Source organism: Ips typographus, linkage group LG1 (assembly GCF_016097725.1).
Source record: "Ips typographus isolate SLU linkage group LG1, UJ_Ityp_2.0, whole genome shotgun sequence".
NCBI classification, from domain to species: domain Eukaryota; kingdom Metazoa; phylum Arthropoda; class Insecta; order Coleoptera; family Curculionidae; genus Ips; species Ips typographus.
In genome coordinates this window covers 3449553-3469514 of record NC_138422.1, presented here as the reverse complement: position 1 = coordinate 3469514, position 19962 = coordinate 3449553, and the positions used below count along the sequence as shown (strand labels likewise).

At 37.0% G+C, this 19962-nt stretch overlaps 1 protein-coding gene and 1 long non-coding RNA gene across 4 annotated transcripts in view; one reads left to right on the top strand and one right to left on the bottom strand.

Annotated features, from left to right (window-relative positions):
* Window positions 1–522: 522 nt before the first annotated feature.
* The window catches only part of LOC145733459 (uncharacterized), a 278672-nt gene continuing 259232 nt past the window's right edge, over window positions 523–19962 (bottom strand). For 2 of the 3 annotated variants that reach the window (XM_081986332.1, XM_081986491.1), the window contains exons 3-10: window positions 4401–4677; window positions 4060–4343; window positions 3798–4004; window positions 3267–3735; window positions 2952–3212; window positions 1905–2209; window positions 1623–1837; window positions 523–1366 (exon numbers count right to left, since the gene is read on the bottom strand). In XM_081986332.1, the coding sequence (XP_081842458.1) occupies window positions 1178–1366; window positions 1623–1837; window positions 1905–2209; window positions 2952–3212; window positions 3267–3735; window positions 3798–4004; window positions 4060–4343; window positions 4401–4677 (2207 nt within the window). In that variant the 3' untranslated portion in view covers window positions 523–1177. The remainder of the gene's footprint in view (window positions 1367–1622; window positions 1838–1904; window positions 2210–2951; window positions 3213–3266; window positions 3736–3797; window positions 4005–4059; window positions 4344–4400; window positions 4678–19962) is intronic. The other variant, XM_081986410.1, reaches the window with a different exon arrangement.
* LOC145732078 (uncharacterized) lies at window positions 10863–18528 on the top strand. The gene is made up of 2 exons (XR_014178948.1): window positions 10863–11237; window positions 18392–18528. It is a non-coding gene; the product is annotated as an uncharacterized LOC145732078 (long non-coding RNA).

The following is a 19962-nucleotide window of genomic DNA, read 5'->3' as shown; positions in this document are numbered from 1 at the left end:
AAATCAAATTTGACATTTGACAAACCACAGACGGAAGTCGTAAGCAACAAAGCGCTTGGAGGTCAACCAGACCCTTTTATAGAGATTTTTCTGAAAACAAACTGAGTTTTGTTTTCACTTATATTAATATTGTAGTTTTTTGCAATATGCAATGATAGTTTCTGCCTCAAATCAAAAAGTCAAAAACTTATTGTATACGAAACACGAAGCAGCGTTTTTGAGGGGTTTGATTTCGCAGACTTTGCGTGAGTGTTACGAACAGTTAGGGAACAAATTACTTTAGTGACGCAATCAGACAAAAAAGGGCAAAAAACTTCTAAAAGTAACTTAACGTAAAATTTTCTCTATCTATTTAGAATGTGATTTGTTATAAACCGATTGTAAACAAATCTTCTGGAGGACAAATAAACCGCCAGTATAAGTAGGTTGATTTTATGATTGCTGGCACCGCATTTTTATCATTCCAATTAAAACAGAATAATTGTGTTTTTTTTTAAATTTTTTTTTAAATAAAACAACATCTTTTACTTCGAATAATAATTTATTTAATAATTATTATCGTTAAGTAAATACATTATATTATTTATACAAGAAAACCGATTAATCGAGATTATACAAGGTAATGTTGTGATATACTTAAATAAGTAGTTTCAATGTATACACCTGTATCGCTTAGGACTTTAACGCAAAAAATATGATTTTCTTCGGGTTAAATTCCAAAGTATAATAAAAGTCCATCTACGCCATATAAGTAAAACTTTTAGTAAATAATAACTAATTAATAATAGCTTACACAAAAACATTGTACAAATAAAGTATAATTAAAAACCTGTTTAAAAATACGCCTTTTTACATTTTAAAACCGGACTAGGTATAAACTTGATCTATTTCTACAGTAAAAAACCCTTCCATTAAACCTTTTTTGCGACCTAAACGACGCAAAACTATAATAAAACACTTTTGATCCGAGGGGATTGTTATAAACATTATCGAAAAAAAAAATGGTTTAAAACTGCACGCATTGGAATATTTTGTAAAAAAACACAGCTTCGTTGTCTTTTTGCGGTGTGTGTAGTTCAGACTGATAAACTCCCCCCAAAGGCGTTCCAAAAATTCCCAAGTAAAAATCGTATAATTATTGCTCTCTATGTTTAGAACGCGACTGACTAGTTTCGTTTTAATGGTGTTCCTCAGGCACCGGGGCGATAAGCCGTTGCATACTCAAATATTCGTTGCCAGATCTCGGTCTCAAAGTGCACGAGGGCGGGGGTGGTTCCACGCTAGAGCTGTGCGAGGACAACGATAACGTCTCGAAGTAGTCGGACATGTCTGAGGTACCGCTGCTGGTACTTCCATTTGGACACACCTGAAATACATACACCATACTGACATAATGGTCAAGTGACGTAAGTAACATATGAAAGTGTCACTGTTTAATGAGTTTTATCATTAAAGGTCATAGCTAGTTCAGTTCGTCAAACCACACGAACTAAAAACTTCTTGAGCTTTTTCCAAAATTTATAGCGTAAATTGTTGCAAAGCCATACTTTTTATTTTATTTTTGGAATTTACATGAAATTTTAAGCAATATTATGTATATCAACTATTAAGTACAAACTTACTGGAACTTCCGCTTCGGCGCTGGCTGATTTGCCTTCGCTCGCCGCCTTATTGAACTGGAAACTCAAATCCCGCAGGGGATCAGAACTTTTCGATCTGCGTGGCAGAGTAACGTTGGCCGACATTTGAGGACGGCGCGGTAACTCAAAAACCCCCGAATCGTTGGAACTGGATGAATCTCGGTTCGATTTGCACGGCACGCTCGACGAACGACGAACTGTTTCCAAACCACCCCGTATATAAATTTAAATTCTGGTTAAAACCCGAGCGGTACTTATTCTTACCCAGTTGAGCGCCTTGGGTGGATTGTCCGGTGGTGCATTTACATGGAGACGTTATGTCGGGTTCCGCTTCCGGTTCCATTCGGCTGGTGCTCGAATCGGCGCTGTTGGACCGTTTTCTTCGGACGTTGTCAATGTCATCTGCGCTGTCCATGATTTGTTTTCTTTGGTAGACATCTCCAGCGTGCAACATTGCCGAACCGGAAGCCGGTTTGTTTGATCGGTCCAGAGCTGGGGCTAGATTGGGATTGCTGTTGGATAGAGCCTTGGTCAAGCGTTGTTTTACTGCAGGCGACATTGGGATATATCTGGATAATTATGATAGCGACTTTAGTTATTTATGTATTTTATTCTACAAGAAAATTTAAGGTATTTTACAATTTAAAGAGCAATACAAAACCTGGAGATGAAAAAAAACTAAAAATATAATGTAGTCATGATAGGGATAAGCGGTATGACATTTTATAAGGATCTACAAAATTATGACAGTTCCAGTATATTATAGTATACTATAATATGATATTTATACCTATGTACATAGAGATTGATTGTTTATATTCTACTCTAGCTAACTATGTGTTAATCCTGATCTGACAGCATAGTTGAATCTATTTCCAAATATTTTGTTAGTTTTCATAAAAAAAGAAACAATAAAAGACAACGTTTTGCGGATCAGAAATATAGTAGTATAAAACAACAACATTGCAAACATATTTCAAACTAAATAGGAACAATTTCTCAGTTTGACAACATTGCTAACACATGTTGAACCAAAAAATTGAAATCCTCTAATTTAGTAGTTTTTAGTTTAGTAGAAAACTCTAACCATTGAAGTTGCATTAAAATTTTGAAAATTCCTTATTTCTTCGTTTTAAATGTTACACAATAAGTAAGAAAAATCACAGTCTAAACTACACTAGCTTAAGCTTGGCTAAAGTACGACCTCTAAAGCGTCAAAAATTTAAAAAAGTGGCCGATATTCCTAATGATGCTAAACAAGAAATTTATAATGTGAACCAACGTTATAAGTTTAACTTTGGGAATTCTTACCCAGGATGAGCTTGATTGTTCGTCTTGTGGTTTGGCTCCATCAAAAGGTAATCATTTTGAGCGTGTCCGCACTTAGAGCACAGCGCCCTTGCTTTCTCAGAAATATCCTTTCCGTTTTCGTACAGCTGTAAGGTTTGAGCAAATTCCATGTTCTCGTAGTTGCTACTGGGTTGAGCGGTGGTTGTTTCGCACTTGTTTGGCGTCTTAACGACAGCGGGAGTTAAGTTGGCGTAGTTGGTTGTGCCTGGATTTGGATGGCATCTGTAACCAAATTTTAACGATACTTTTGCAGCAGCAATCATTGATACAACTTACCGATAAGTCTTTTTGCTATAATCTACAGTGGCGTATACGGCGTGCACAGAATCTTCAGGGGCCGACCAGCAGCTCATCAGCCTCTGGCAGACGCACGGCCGTTCCGGTTCCGGTTGTCGGATCCGCAAGATGCAACCGCACGGTCTTTGCACAGTTTCAAATCCGATGCACTCTTTCAATTTCCTGGGCGTGTCATAGTGCTCGTTTAAGTTGGGTTCAACTGGATACGGTAGTTTAGGAACGTCGTAGTTGTCGTAGGAGACTGGTAAAGAAGCGGCCGGTTTTTTTGGTGATGGGGAACTGGTACCGGGTTTGGGCGGTCTTTGAGGCGGTCTGGTTACTGCCTGGCTCCATCCGGAACTATCACTGGAACTGCTAATCGAATGTCGGTCGCAAGTGTGCTCCCAACAGGGCGTACCCAATGTTTGCCCCATGGTAACTGTTGCTGTTGATGATCGTGACATTGCACCTGTTTTTGAGTAGGAGATTATAAGTGGTATACGTAATAAGTAAAAAATTTAGGAAACTTACCTAGTTTACTAATACAACTCATACAGCGTTCAATCGAAGGTTGGTTCCACCCGTCGTTCGAAATACTGTCGCCACAGCCGTAGTTGCTTTCTAAATCTGTGTAGGGCGAATCTGCTCTAGAATTCAGCGAAGCTTCGCTCTCTCTAAGTTCTAAGGCTACGCCCCCTGGTGGACGCAGCGGGTTTCTTCTGGCAGGACTATCCATCACTAAACAAAATGTGTAATCAGGGAAAAAATCAATCGAGCCACCAAATTAGGTTACCAGACATATTCCTAGACACTGGTCTTTTTCTGGAAGCGTGCAAGTTGCCCGTCGAAGCTGCTTGAAGAGCAGCCATAATTTCATCTCCCTGATCAGCTAATAATATGTACAATCCTTCTCCTTTGAGACAACGGGAACCGCCTTCGAAGCAAAACCTTCCGTCTACCACGCCGTACCTTCTTAAATCCGCGATTTGCCATTGCCCAGCTACTCGGGGTGGCACTCCGGTTGTTAGACAGAAACTTCTTTCTTGGACGTGTAATCTTGCCGGACCCGGAGGTAGTCTAAAAAATTATATTGCATTATCAATTCGGATTATTATATTAGACAAAGTTTCTTACTTGGTTTTTAATGGAGAACTGGAAACGAGCACCAGGAAATGAGGACCGTCGTTCAAATGAGAACTAAGCTTGATTTGCCACTGCATCAGTCTCTCACGATTGTCGAACGCCAACACCACCACCACGTCCTGGCACACTATGGCTACCGTGTGCGATTCCTTGTCCAAGGTAAATCCAGTTTCCAGGCCCAGAAAATGCTGCAACGACAGCGATGCCTTTGTTTGACCCTGTTTGTAACGGTCTTTTGAGTCACGGTACAGCTGCAGGTGTAAACAATCTGGAAAGAACAACAAACAGAAATGTTTGAAAAAAGTCATAGTAGGTACAACCAAAAGCATAAATATGGTGTCATTATCGCACAAAGTTTGACACAAATATTGCAAATTGAAATATTTGTTGCAGATCAATGACAAACATTTCACTGTAAAATCAAGAAGTATTTGACTTTTGTTAATATGGTATAATAGCTTGAATCGCTTGACCGCTAGAGGGCTTTAAAGTGGACTAATGATTTCTGCTCAATTTTCATGCACTTTTTGTATGATTTGGTTTTAACGCCATTTTTTCAATAGTTAAAAATAAGAAGATATGGCGGTAAAACACTGGGTTACACTTTTGACATCATTTTTCCTGCTTAGGTTAAAATAGCGTTTTTTTTTTAGTTGTTGTAGGTTTAAGATTCAATTTTCCTTCTTAGGTTAGGTTATTAAAAATAAACATTGAATTTATAATTTTGGTGCCATTTTTATTTCTAGATTGTAGGTTAATGTTGGTTTTGACGCCATTTTTCAGTAATTAAAAAGAAGAAGAAACAATGGCGTCAAATTACTGGCTTATATTTTTGTCGTCATTTTTTTCGTTCATTAAACCTGAATTACAATTTAAGCACCCTGTATATACTACGAGTTAAACATTGGTCAGTAACTGCTGACGTTGACAATCTGATACTTGACTGGTATGACCAGAGGGGGTGAAACAAGTGTAAGTGACGTCAAAATATACGACGTACACATAAACTAGCCCTTTTAGAAGAGCAGAGGGCTACCGCAAGGCCACTTGCACGTCTGAAAAATACATTATCCGAGTTCTTAATGACGCCGAAAGAGGGCGATGCTCCGTGCAAGATTGATGGCGTAGCACCCCCCCTTCTTGCGTGCTAATGACAGCGCCATCTGTGCAGCTAATGTTTATTGCTCTTTGGGTCTCGGTTTCGATTTCGCGAATTTACATTTAATTGGTTTTTGAGGGTTTTTACCACCCTCAACTCATCTTGGTCAAGGGGTTTAATTTGGCCGAGTGCAACGCAAACCGATTTAATATGTTTAGTCCAGATTCAAGAAAGTGGTAAATCCTGTGTTATAGCCGGACGCGTTCTGCATATCCAAAGGGTTGTAAAATGTTTTGCCTCGTACATATACAAGATTTAATTCTACTCCTTAACAAAATCCCATCCGTGTACATGACAGGATTGATGCACACTTGGAAGGTTTCCCAAATAGATTATTTAAAGGGGTATTAAGTAACTCTATCCAATATACAGGTGTCGAATAGCTTTGAACGGGGCTTAAATATTCAACAGACAAATACCTGACTGATAGGGGATCACTGTATATAGGAAGGGGCTCATAATTATTTAACGACTTAACAAGGATGAGGTTTTAGAGCTTAATTCGATTTAGCTTTCTTTAAATTCATTCCAGAGGCTGCATCCAAGAAAACATTTTGATTTCACTCATAGAAAATTATAAATTCGCAACGAGTACCAAAAGTTAACCTCACCGAATCTCCAAAGTTTGAAAAATTGAGATTTACATAAAACTTAATCCCGACCTCATCGGGAATGTAAAAGGGCGACCGAGATCGGGGCGCCCTTGAATCCGCCCTTCGTACCACGGATGAGAGTTTTGCGTGACGTCATTAAGGAGGCAACGATGGATGTCCGCGTTCAGAAAAAATGCCCTACGTGTAGGAATTTACCCTTTTTCGGCGCCGATGATGCCCGGAATAGAAAAGTTGATGATGTCGAGAATCTCGGTTTAAGTGGATTTTTACGTGAGCGGTATTTTCAAGGACGGGAAGCGGAACCCTCGGGAATTGTAGCGTTTTATGAACAGATGCGTCCCTCGGATGTCGTTCGAGACTTTACCCGGTGCAATAACGTACCTTGAACAATATTCCGGATTCGTTTTTGGTTCGTCTTCAGTGTCGTAATTTTCTTGAAAATCCTTTATCGATATTCACAGCTCTCACGAAATGTACACAATCTCTTTTGATATTATAGCGGTAAGGCTGGTATTTAAACTTTCAACCTATTTTAAATCATAGATCACCAGTCTATTAGATAAATAATGCATAATCAATTTTAATAGTTCATTGTTTTGAACGAGCTTGTAGCTTTCACATGACATAAAAGGTTATGCTTCATTGTTAATTTTTATTATACGCTGTAAGCTGTAATGTAGCTTGACTTGCTAATAACTCAGTTTTATCTAAAATAGGCAAACCAAGTTAGGTTGCCTGTAAATTTAGTAGCTTGTAAACAAGAGTTATTTTAAGAGATCTACAGCATTTTTTAAATTCAAAATTACTAAAACTGGCATTACATTTTGTCAAATAACTCGGATAATAGCATTTGAAGTGTGTCGAATTAGATACTGTTCTCGCGGACTGAGTTTACCCGTGCGTCAACCCCCTGTGATTTAGAAGTAGACATGCATTATTGACTTCATCCTTGTCTATTGTTCAACTTTCAGAAAGGGTAAATATCTAAGTGAATGTCTTCCAAAAAAAAACATTTACTGATTAGCGCTTTTATTTCAGTCATTGTCAGTTTGAAAACCATCGAAATTTATTTGATTTGTTTACTATTCATTTTTTGCCGTTTCTTTGTGTTGTATTTACGACACCACCACAGTTCTTTTAAGAGCTATTGTTTCTACGCTTTTAACATTCTGTAAGTACTTTCATAATATTATTATTAATATTTTAATTTTTTTATGTCGGCTGTCACGATCTAACCAAAATTGGCACAATTACTAACCTGTTTTTTAAAAAAAGTGGGAGTGTCTATTATGGTTTTTATTTAGCCATTTGGTTTTTCGTAAATTCGGAATTACTTACTATTACAGTATCTTTTTAGAAAATGCCTGGAAAAATTCTCCACAGACAAGCCCAGCAGTTAATTCTTAACCTTTGTGAATATTTTGAATTGGAAAAAACCAATGGAGGACCTTTAGAAGCTTTATCATCTGTTCCGGAAGAAAATAAGAAATTTTAAGACCTTACATATTCTTACTGAAGTATTTTTTTGATACTAGAAGGTTGCAGCTGCTTTGAAAATTTCCGGCAAAACTGTTTATTCGATTCGGAAAAAGCAAGCAAGTAATCTTATGATTTCCTCACCTAGAAAACGTAAATCGAGACGTTATCGATGGGCCAAGACCACTGATTTATCTGAAAGCATTAAAATGGATGTTCGAAATACATTATATGATATGTACGACGATAGTATGTTAATAATAGTAAAATATATCTACTTTTGTAAGAAACATTTATTAACATTTCATTGTTTCCAGAGACTGAGATTTTTGGGTTGCATTATAGATTTTTAAGCGTCTAAAATGTTTTCCAGCGGGTTTAAAATAAAATAAGTGGATTGCAACCTGAAAATGAGATATGAGATACTACAGCATCACTCAGAATGTCTTATTGAATTTTTAATTTGTTGTATTTATTTTAGAGAAACATGTAACCATCCAGAACCTAAATCAAGAGCTTAAAGTTAAAGAAATACTACATATTGGTGATACATCTCTGCGAATTTTGGTAAATAAATTAGGTTTCAAATTTAGACGGAATTCTGTGATCCAAACGGAGACTTCTCATAAATAAAAAATGTTATTTTGGTCAAGATATTTTTGATTTGCTTTGGTATAATATATAGTACAAATTTGCAGCCAAAGATCTCTACTTTTTGACTGACAAAACACGCAAAATTTTAAACGTGACGAAGCTTTAGACACGCCCTTTTCTATAATATGAACACAACAGGTTTGTTGACGAAAACTTGATTTGATTCATGTGATTATAAATGACGTAGCCTTCGTGACGCACGGGTAAACTCACTCCGCGAGAATAGTAGTCGTTTTCATGTTGATATATCAGTTTTGACACATAGTACGCGTTGACAATGTCATCTGGCAGTCTAGGAATCAAAGAGTCAGTCAGTTATTTGCAACGCCAAAAAGTGGCAGAATTACTTGCTCATAAAGGAAATCACGTTTCAGACAATTCCAATATTCACCACAAAAACCAAAAGTTAAAGTGAAAATTCACGAAAACTTCTTTCTAAAGCAAAGTTATAAAACAAGAAAAATAACAAAACTATGCAGAGCGTGAAATTTTGTTAAGTAATCCCTTTATAGTAAACTAATCTGCGCAGAGTTTAAAAATGATGACATTTTTGGAAGGTCGAAATTTTTTTTTTCAATTTGCTTGCACCGCCAAGTAATTTTGTGTAGAATATTTTGAAAAAAAAACTCTATTTTCTTCTATTACTATTTAGATTCTTGAAACTTATTGGTTTTAACATTGCATTAAACTGATCCGCATGCAAAACCATACAAGTTTTGGTCTTATTTATTAGAAAGTCGACTACCAAAGAAGTGACCTATTAATTAGTACGTAGTATCTAATACGAACTTTATTTTAAACATCAACTCTCTTTACGTCCGGCTTCGCCAGGAACAAAGGAATTAGTTTCTCCCCCATTCATTATCCCGACCAGAAAACCCGTATACCCCCCCTCGGACGGTCCTGGTTAATTTTACTCGCTGCCGCGTAATTAGGGCTAGGGACGCGCGGTGAATAAAGTTTTAAGGGAAGACATGGGCCGAACCGAAAACCATGCACAAAGTGACAGACGGTTCCGTTATTTTCGTGTTTTCCTTTAAGGCTTAATTGACTTGCAAAATTCGAATCTTTTGTCTTGCGCTAATGATCATAATTTGTCAGTTGGCACGAATCGAATATGGAAAAGCGACAAATCTCAGAACGAGTTGGGCTTCATTTACCCAGGGAAACTATTCGAGAGCTATAACCAGAAATTTATTCCCCTAGTGTGGGGATTATCGGAACACCGTCACATGCAGCTCTTATCGGCACCTACCGAATTTCTTCAAGGATTTAGCGCTTGAGATAAGAAAGGATAATGCATCTAGTCTTATAAAGCTGCAACTTTGTTCTCGTTAGTGGGGGATTTTACCATAAAGCACACGTAAGGTTTAAAATAGATCAAACAGTCAAAACGTTTGGGAATTTAATTATCCAAAGTTCGTGCATCTCTAATTCCTCTAAAGGCCAGCGGTCAGAGTGATTACAAGAAAACGGGAAGAGTTTGCTTTAAAGAGAAATTCCGGCCGCCACATCAAAAGGTTAAACGGCTCGATTGTTGTAACGTCAACGGCGGTTTCGGTCTCTCTAATTATCTCTCTGGGCGCTTTATTAATTGTTCCCCACTAATTTGGCTTCACGCCCTGGCTAAGGTAAGTATAATCGAGTTCCGGACTGTCCAGAAACTTAGCTAGCTCGACCGCGAAACAATAAACTGGGAGGAAAATGTTCAAATTTAGGGGTAGCAACAATCAAAAGCAAAACCCCGGTAACCGCCACGCCGAAATTAAATTACTTACATAGTCGATTCGCGGTTAAGCTCCGTCTTTAAGGCAAAGCTCCCCCGATTAAACTAGCCCGGAGCTATAAATACGACGTGCGTGTTAATAATTAAACTTGCCTAGAGCGACTAAAACGACATCTATAATGCACCGATCATTACTCAAAAAGAACGGGGTTTTTTAAAGTGTGCGGTAGCCCCAAACCGCCCGGGGCGACTCGGTGACTCATGCGGTAACTTTTACTCCCCCGTTATCCTAAACTAACAAAGCGTTTAAATTTAGGGTGTCGTTTAAGGATTGTAGTTTATAGTGTAGTTGACGAGGTTTACCACGTCAAATCGGTTAATTTTTTTTTGGGTATATCAAGGTGAAGTTAATTTGAGTTAATCAGTTGTAACGTTGCATAAAATAGGCAAACAATGTGACAAATGTGAGATGGTGAGCTTCTAAAGTCTAAGAACATTTTTCTGCAATTTTTTTGTGATTTTGTGAAACTTGCCATTAAAGGCGGGTTCTCACGAACAGATACCCTCTGCTCAAGTTGGTCTAGTAAAATCGTTCACCAATTTAGTTCAGACAGAAACAAAATTTAGTTAAAGCAAAAGTTCTTCAAATGACTGCAAACAGCATTGTCCAAGCAGTAGGTAATTCAACAGGAAAGAAGCGACAGGAGCCGTGCTGCTAGACGTCTCCAAAGGCCTTCGACAAGGTTTGGCACAGAGGACTTCTAATTAAGATACTGGATTCCGGCTTTTCAGTCGGCCTGGTAAAACTAATTAGATCTTTTCTTTCAGCTCGTTGTTTCCCAGTCAAGCAGTAGTGCCGCAAGGTGCAGTACTGTCGCCATTTCTCTATAACATTTATGTTTCAGATCCGCCTAGAACTTAGCGAACCAACTTAGCACTCTACGCGGATGACACTGCGATCATGGCCCGGAGCAGATACCTGCAAGAAGAGACCACATTGGAGAAATGGTGCAACAAATGGAAGATCGACCTAAACGCTGAGAAAACGCAATCCAAAGTATTCAAAAGAAGACCAAAGATGAGGATAAAAGGCAACGTTAGGTTAAAGGACAACAAGATGGACACGAAACTCACGTGGGGAAGTCACATAGAATACGTCAGACAGATAAGCAGAGCGACCAGAGCAAAACTGTACTTCGGTAATAATACTTCTCTTGCCATAAATCTCATATTTTCTTGCTTTATGTTCGTGCCTTTTCTTTGGCGTACAAGTCATAATAATAGAAATCTCCCGCTCGTGTTGCAACGTCACATTCGCGTGTCGTAAATCGCGTAGCTAAGAACGAATTCGGTGTTTCCCGTTTCGGTATAGACCTCGTAACGACGAGTTGATATTTTCTTTACCGAAAACAGAATAGTTAGAGCCAAAACCCGTCGCCAAATGAATCTCCCGAAAACGTCCCGCTACGGAAAACAACCAGTTTATTTATGACGCCGGAATTTAGTGCAGTCGCCTAAAATGGATGATTCTCCCCCGTTTCGGCGCACAGATTCCTTCTGTGGCGCAAAGTGCTTTTTCTCTCTGCTCTTTTTGCATTCGGGCCCGTAATTTACGGGGCGGCCGGGCCGGGCGGTTTTTGGGTTTTAAATCTAACGATTCGGGGTTACGGATTACTTCCCGCGCCCCGACCGATACGTCTCCGCGCCAAATGTTTGAGTTAGTTTGGTAGTTATGGGTCCGATAACGGCAAAACCCCCCTTTCTCACTTTGGGGGGGGCCGCCATATGTGCGAATTGAATTTGTGCCGGATAAATAAATAGATAAGGTCTGAGGGGTTAATATCGGTGTGTAAACTGTTATTCCTGCCTGCTAGCGCAATTGCTGTTCGGTTATGTTTTACGCTTTGATAATCCACCCAAATCGGTTATCGGGAGTAAATTTGCACGCTCGCACCTCGAAATTAAATTTACCAATACTATTTTAGACATTATTACACTTCCTATTCTGTGGTCGGTGGGTAAAAAGTGGTGCCAAGGCCATCCCTCTGGGAAATTTCATGCTCGACTTAATGGAAATTTCATTCATGCAAACGACTTTGTATACGGCAAGTAGTTCTCCATCAAGAAATACACTTTGTAATTTCTTCACGAGTTTCACACAAAGTAATTGCAAATAAATCTCGAAACACAAATTTGTACGTTAATAGTAACAGAAAAAAGTTTTCGAATTCAACCTCACACTCTAAATTTCAACAAAACATATTGAGCCCTTCTCTAGATACTTCTAATATACCATCACCGTGAATTACCGTGGAAAAATGAAACTATAGATACTAGAGACTGTCAAATATCAACTAAATTATAGATTTGAACATTATTATTAATTTAACTGTGGAACAGTGTATAAAGTATGGATTAAATATTCCCGAACTGTGTAAATCGTACCTATTAATAATATAGGCTCATTGGTTACCAAGTTAATTTGCATTTTATTGGATTCTCGTTAGTAGTATCCAATGTAACTAGGTCACTATAGAGGATGTCCCATAAGTAATGGTTAAAAAAATAATGGCCGATTTGTGCTTGCTTACCCCAGACGTTCATCAAATAACTTTCAAAAATCTTTTTTTTTGCTAAAATTAGAAATTTAGGCATTTTCGCAGATGACAAATTTGATTCTCAACTCCGTTTAAGCGCACACAGGTCGAATGCTGCAGCAAATAATTTGCTTCAAAGATGTCATCGATTAACATCTAAAACCAGAATGTCTGTTTTCCAATATTTGAAAACAGGTTTACGATCAGGTTTTCGAGATATTAAATGTTGGGCAGGATGTATTTATGAGAAAAAATTATATTGAAATAATTGTGGTAATAAATTATAGAACACTCTGTAATATCGAGAACCACAATAAACCTGCAAATGAACATAGGTGATTGACGTCTACAGATATTTTTGGCATCTATATTAGAATCTCCGTCAAATTCTTTCATGGTATTATCTTAATGAGCCTCGTGCCGTATAAGCTATTTAATTAATTAAGCATTTAATTGACTGTAGTTTTCAAAATTTTCCTTAGAAATTTTTGGAATCCTCATTAAATTTCCTATCCAATAACCTGAAAAAACACTCAAAAATTCGGTACAGTCAGGTAGAAAAGCGCTGTCAAAGTTTGAAGTGCAAACCACTCAGTTTTAAAGGACAGTCTGCTACAAAATCGTTTGTAAAACCCACTTAGAGTGACTAAATCGCATTTTAAAGCACATTTTTAGAATCCTCATTAAATTTCCTATCTAATGACATGAAAAAACACTCAAACATTTAGTACAGTCAGGTATAAAAGCGCTGTTCAAATTTGAAGTGCAAAACACTCAGTTTCAAAGGACAGCCTGCTACAAAATCGTTTGTAAAACCCACTTAGAGGGACCAAATCACATATTTAAGCACATTTTTGGAGTCTTCATTAAATTTCCTATCCAATAACCTGAAAAAAAACTTAAAAATTCGGTACAGTCAGGTAGAAAAGCGCTGCTAAAGTTTGAAGTGCAAAAGACTCAGTTTTAAAAGACAGTCTGCTACAAAATCGTTTGTAAAACCCACTTAGAGTGACCAAATCGCATTTTTATGTACATTTTTGGAATCCTCACTAAATTTCCTATCCAATAACCTAAAAACGCACTAAAAAATGTAGTACAGTCAGATAGAAAAGCGCTGCTAAAGTTTGAAGTGCAAAACACTCAGTTTTAAAGGACAGTCTGCTACAAAATCGTTTGTTAAACCCACTTAGAGTGACCAAATCGCATTTTTATGCACATTTTTGGAATCCTCATTAAATTTCCTATCTAATGACATGAAAAAAACACTAAAAATTTAGTACAGTCAGGTAGAAAACCGCTGCTAAAGTTTGAAGTGCAAAACACTCAGTTTTAAAGAACAGTCTGCTACAAAATCGTTTGTTAAACCCACTTAGAGTGACCAAATCGCATATTTAAGCACATTTTTGGAATCCTCATTAAGTTTCCTATCCAATAACCTGGAAAAACACTAAAAAATGTAGTACAGTCAGGTAAAAAAGCGCTGTCAAAGTTTAAAGTGCAAACCACTCAGTTTTAAAGGACAGTCTGCTACAAAATCGTTTGTTAAACCCACTTAGAGTGACCAAATCGCATTTTTATGCACATTTTTGGAATCCTCATTAAATTTCCTATCTAATGACATGAAAAAAACACTAAAAATTTAGTACAGTCAGGTAGAAAACCGCTGCTAAAGTTTGAAGTGCAAAACACTCAGTTTTAAAGAACAGTCTGCTACAAAATCGTTTGTTAAACCCACTTAGAGTGACCAAATCGCATATTTAAGCACATTTTTGGAATCCTCATTAAGTTTCCTATCCAATAACCTGGAAAAACACTAAAAAATGTAGTACAGTCAGGTAAAAAAGCGCTGTCAAAGTTTAAAGTGCAAACCACTCAGTTTTAAAGGACAGTCTGCTACAAAATCGTTTCTAAAACCCACTTACAGTGACCAAATCGCATTTTGAAGTACATTTTTGGAATCCTCACTAAATTTCCTATCCAATAACCTAAAAACGCACTAAAAAATGTAGTACAGTCAGATAGAAAAGCGCTGTCAAAGTTTGAAGTGCAAAACACTCAGTTTTAAAGGACAGTCTGCTATAAAATCGTTTGTAAAACCCACTTAGAGTGACCAAATCGCATTTTTATGCACATTTTTGAAATCCTCACTAAATTTCCTATCCAATAACCTGAAAAAACACTCAAAAATTCGATACAGTCAGGTAGAAAAGCGCTGCTAAAGTTTGAAGTGCAAAACACTCAGTTTTAAAGGACAGTCTGCTACAAAATCGTTTCTAAAACCCACTTACAGTGACCAAATCGCATTTTTAAGCACATTTTTGGAATCCTCACTAAATTTCCTATCTAATAACCTGAAAAAACACTCAAAAATTCGATACAGTCAGGTAGAAAAGCGCTGCTAAAGTTTGAAGTGCAAAACACTCAGTTTTAAAGGACAGTCTGCTACAAAATCGTTTCTAAAACCCACTTACAGTGACCAAATCGCATTTTTAAGCACATTTTTGGAATCCTCACTAAATTTCCTATCTAATGACATGAAAAAACACTAAAAATTGTAGTACAGTCAGGTAGAAAAGCGCTGTTAAAGTTTGAAGTGCAAAAGACTCAGTTTTAAAGGACAGAAAAAAAACAAACACAAACAAAACAAACTTCTAAAAGCGATACGAAAGTTATTCCATAAAGGAAATCGCATAAATGAAGATAAGGGTGTTTTGATAATCCTTCCTCGGCAAACGATATGTCCGATTGCAGCGCCGAATTGCTCTGGTGCAATTTACCGCCCGTGGATAAATCGTTGCGTTCGTTTGATCCGGAACTTCCTTATTTAATCCCTTTAATCCGCATTCGGAAATAAATCCTCGACGATGCCTTCTCGAAGCCGAGAAAGCCTCTGTCTCACAGAACGAAATCTTATTTTGCTTAAATTGTTGCCGCTTTGATAGACAGCGGAAGGCTTCTTTTGTCGGGCTTAGAGCGAAAACTGCTGATTGCGAATCGGATCGCGCCGCTATTTGCCAGGTCGGAAACAACTTTCTGGCGCGATAGGGACGTGGAATAAATGGCAAACAATAAATAAATCGGCCGCGACCGAACTTTTGTCGCAAAATCAACAGAAGAGTAATGCGGAAAGTTTAAGTCGGGTAAGATCCCGGAGAAACTAAAGGTGCCGCTAAAGTTGGATTGTAATCAATTTCACGGCAAACTGCAACGACTTGGAATTTGTATGTGTGTGTTTGTGTGTGAAACTTTGTTTATTTCTATTATTGTTGCTTGAATGACTTTTTCATAAGAATGTGACTTCAACACTAATTTTGGTGGATTGATGTTGTATTGTTAAGATAATCACTCTCGGGACTAGGTCGTTCCGAAGGTCTCCGTTCCTGAACCGTTGGACTTTTATCTATTCGCATAATTATATCATCTAAACTTTCTCGAGAGTGATTTTCTTGATTTTTATCCATTCTTTGATTTAAGTTAAATTGAAGAAAAATGAAAATCAAAAAGAATTTACAAAAAACTGATCTTTATAACCCAAAGGGATGCCAAGTTATTTTTCCAAGGGGAAATAACTAAACCTAACTATAATTTCCTACCGCGAATCTAACTTAATTTACTATCTAATTTCTAACACAGGCGACTGTTTGGAAATCAATAATCACTACTGTAATTAAATTTACATCCTGTCCAACAATCCCTAAATAGATTAAACAACTTATCTACTACTTACAGTCTCTGAAATTGTTAATTTAGGCTCAGGTTCACTGTTTAAATTGAAAGAGTGTATGTGTCAGTCACAATGACGGACCTCTCCTCATCTGCTTTCTTTGGCCCCACTGTCGGTATCGTCGTGTACCAGTGTGTAGTACTTCAGATCTCGGCCTATCCTGTTCACCTCAAACCGATCGTCCAAAACTTCTCATTTGACGCCAGCACTGGTTTAGGATTAGGGCACAGCCAAAGTATTGTCCAAAAAAAGCAAGCAGGGAAGAAAAACCAAATTCACCACGCGATAACTCGTCAACCGTATTATCGTTTCCGCGTTTTTCTTCGGTTTTCAGCTCAAAATTCGCGACTAAATCGTATTCTAAAGTAATGACATCAATCTCAAGTCTACAATTGACAATTCTCTACCTTTTTTTTTACCTGAATCACCCTAGCATCCCTTATAATTTTTAATTTAGGCACACAGAAAAAAAGAAAAAACAAATCTTAAAAAGAATGGATATTTTTAAGACAGTATTTCCTTAATCGGTTTACTTGGGAAAACCAATAAATTACAGTTAAATTGCCTGTTCTGTTAGGAGAGTTGCTACAACACAGCAATTCGTCTGTATGCCATTATTCATGTCGTACCGTTTATTAGAATTATCAATATTTGAGAAGTAAATGGTTACAAGCTGAAGGCTCACAAAGTATTTTGTCTTGGTGGCAAGATTTCAAAATGCGGAGAAATCAAGTAACAATTGTTTCGGTAACCAAAAAGTGTCCAGACGTAACTGGAACGGGTATTCAAGCTATCCAACCTCTTATAATAAAGTTCAAATAAGTGCTTTTAACATGCTTGGATAATTTTATTCAACTATACTCTTGGATATTTTTGTTAAATTAAAATAAGAACCAAAAAAAAGTAGTATTTACATTTAAGCAATTTTCTAATTCCATTTGTTGTCATTTGTCAGTGAGTTTAATAAATATTTATTTGATGCGAGTAATCTGTAAATACAATGGAATTTGATCTTGAGCTTGCTGCTGATTTAAGTAGAAAGGAAAAGATACGATAACCCAGTATTTCTTTTTCTTTTTTGCTTTACACTGCGGACTTTCAAACAAAAAATTACTTTCTTATTATCCGCAATATCGTTTCTTGGTAATAATAATTATTAGCGTCAAGTGTGTGTTACATCTTTCCGATATTCTATTTTTGTTTGATTTTCCACATATGTAAGGACAAAATTGGAAACATATTGGACTTTCATTTATCCCATAGGTATACATTTTTTTAGCAGCTAAAGAGTGAAATTACATTAACAGGGCCAACACTGACATAGCGAGAATTTAATAATTATTATTATTAACTAATTAAATTTGCAACAATCATACTAGTAATGTGGGTTAAGTAAAATAAACCTTTATTTTCAACCAGGTATGTAATAACGTTATTTCTTATGTGTAAATCAGGTGGAAAGATGGAAATTACCTGCTTTTACTTTCCACCCGTGTGGAAAATATTCACTTTCCACCCGGGTAAATGTCACTTTCCACCCGGGTGAATGTCAATATGAGTTTTGTCATATCTGGGCTTACTTTTTATAGTTGACTGTGCCGCCACCTCTGCACCAGCTCGCAGCTCAGGTGATGATGAGTAACATCTGCGTCTTCAGAAATCTCCATGTTAAAAGCACTTTAAGAAACGTTTCAGCTCAAAATATTAAAGACAGAATAGCACAATAATGACGTTGTCAAGATTGTAAACAAATCACCAGTGGTTTATTATGATTGAAGTCATAACTACTCGTACCTATACTACCTTATTGTTAGAGACTATTAGCAATCAATATTTCAACTGAATGATTTATTAAAAGTTCGATGAGATTTTGATAAATGGTTGAAAATAAAATAGTATACAAACCACGGTAGAAAGTTTAATTTCTGTTTCGAGATAAAGGAAGAACTACCTAATCTCTCGACTGAAATCAAACTTTCCACCTGAGTATGTAATATACTATTACTACACAAGTAATTTTGCCTTGTTTCAGATAGACTTCCGGCCTGCTAATTCTCATAGATGGTCCAAACATCCAGACATGTCACCAGGTCCTTTCCAATTCCACTGTGATATTAAAACCGGACTTGATTTACTCGGAGACGGCACCTGGAGTCTGTGGACATTTACGGCCATTTTGGCGTAACGAATTGAAGTTCGACTGAACTACTAAACTAAGACAGTGTAAGTAAATAAGCTAACGTACGCTAAACTTGACTATCTTGTGGTCAATCATCACTGAAAGGGGCGCCCGACGGTAATTAAAATTGATTAACATGTTAACAACTGGAAAATCGGAGCTGGTAAATATTTGGACAGGACGTCGACGGCCAGCTAAACGAGTTAATGAAGAATTAATGTGCTGATGTTGCTTTATTGACCTGCAGGAAATTTAATCCTGTCAGATTAGAGAGCGGATGGGATGAACGACGTGACAATTTTCCCTCTTGTATTATTTGTATTTCCTACCTATCTAAAGTAATTTAAAGTTTTTGATTTAATTATGCAAACACTCGGTCGTTAGTATTATTTAATAATGAAATCCGAACAAACAAATAATCTCTTTAGCTTTAAACCGTCTTTCCGGCATACGTTTCGTAGAGCTGGCATTAGTAAAACTAGAGTGATAAAACACTAAGCGCGCTTCGGCCTAAAGACACTTTAATCAAGATTTAAGGCGTCCTAAATCTTCTGTGACACTAATTAAACAGATATTACCACTTACCCCTTAAGCAGCGTCACCCTCGTTTTTCCAACTATAAATTTTCGGATATGGTTTTAATCAATCCCTCTCGTTCGAAAGAAAAAGTGTGTATCGTACCTTTTAAAATTACGCTAGAAAAATAATTATTAAATAAGGTGTTTCAAGAGAAAGTGTTTCTGTATAGTTTTGTATCATGTGTACAGAGTATTCCTAAAATCATCTTGTAAATACAGGTAGAAACCTTACTTACATAATTGAATTCAAAAGTTTGTTTAAATATTTGAATTCAGTCAAGTTTTATTTTAATACTTTATAATACATATATTAAGTACAGAAGACATCCAGGTGACCGTTAATGACCAACCTCTGAAGGTTGTCTCAGAATATGTTTACTTAGGCCACAAAATTCAACTTGGCAAAGAAAATCAATCTTCTGAAATCACAAGAAACATAGGCCTCTCCTGGACAGCCTTTGTGGGCCTTTTCATTACAAGTGGGTTTTACAGGCGATTTTGTCCTTGACTGTCCTTTCAAACTGTGTTTCTAGCAGTTCAAATTTTGACACTGTTTTTCTAACTGACTATACTCGGTTTTTTAGTGTTTTTTAAGACTATTGGATAGGAAATTTAATGAGGATTCCAAAAATGTGCTTAAAACTGTCATTTTCACACGACAAATGGGTTTTACAGGCGATTTTGTCCTTGACTGTCCTTTCAAACTGTGTTTCTGTTAGTTCAAACTTTGACACTGTTTTTCTCTCTGACTGTACTCAATTTGGTAGTGTTTTTTTAGGTTAGTAGATAGGAAATTTAATGAGGATTCCAAAAATGTGCTTAAAACTGTCATTTTCTCACTCCAAG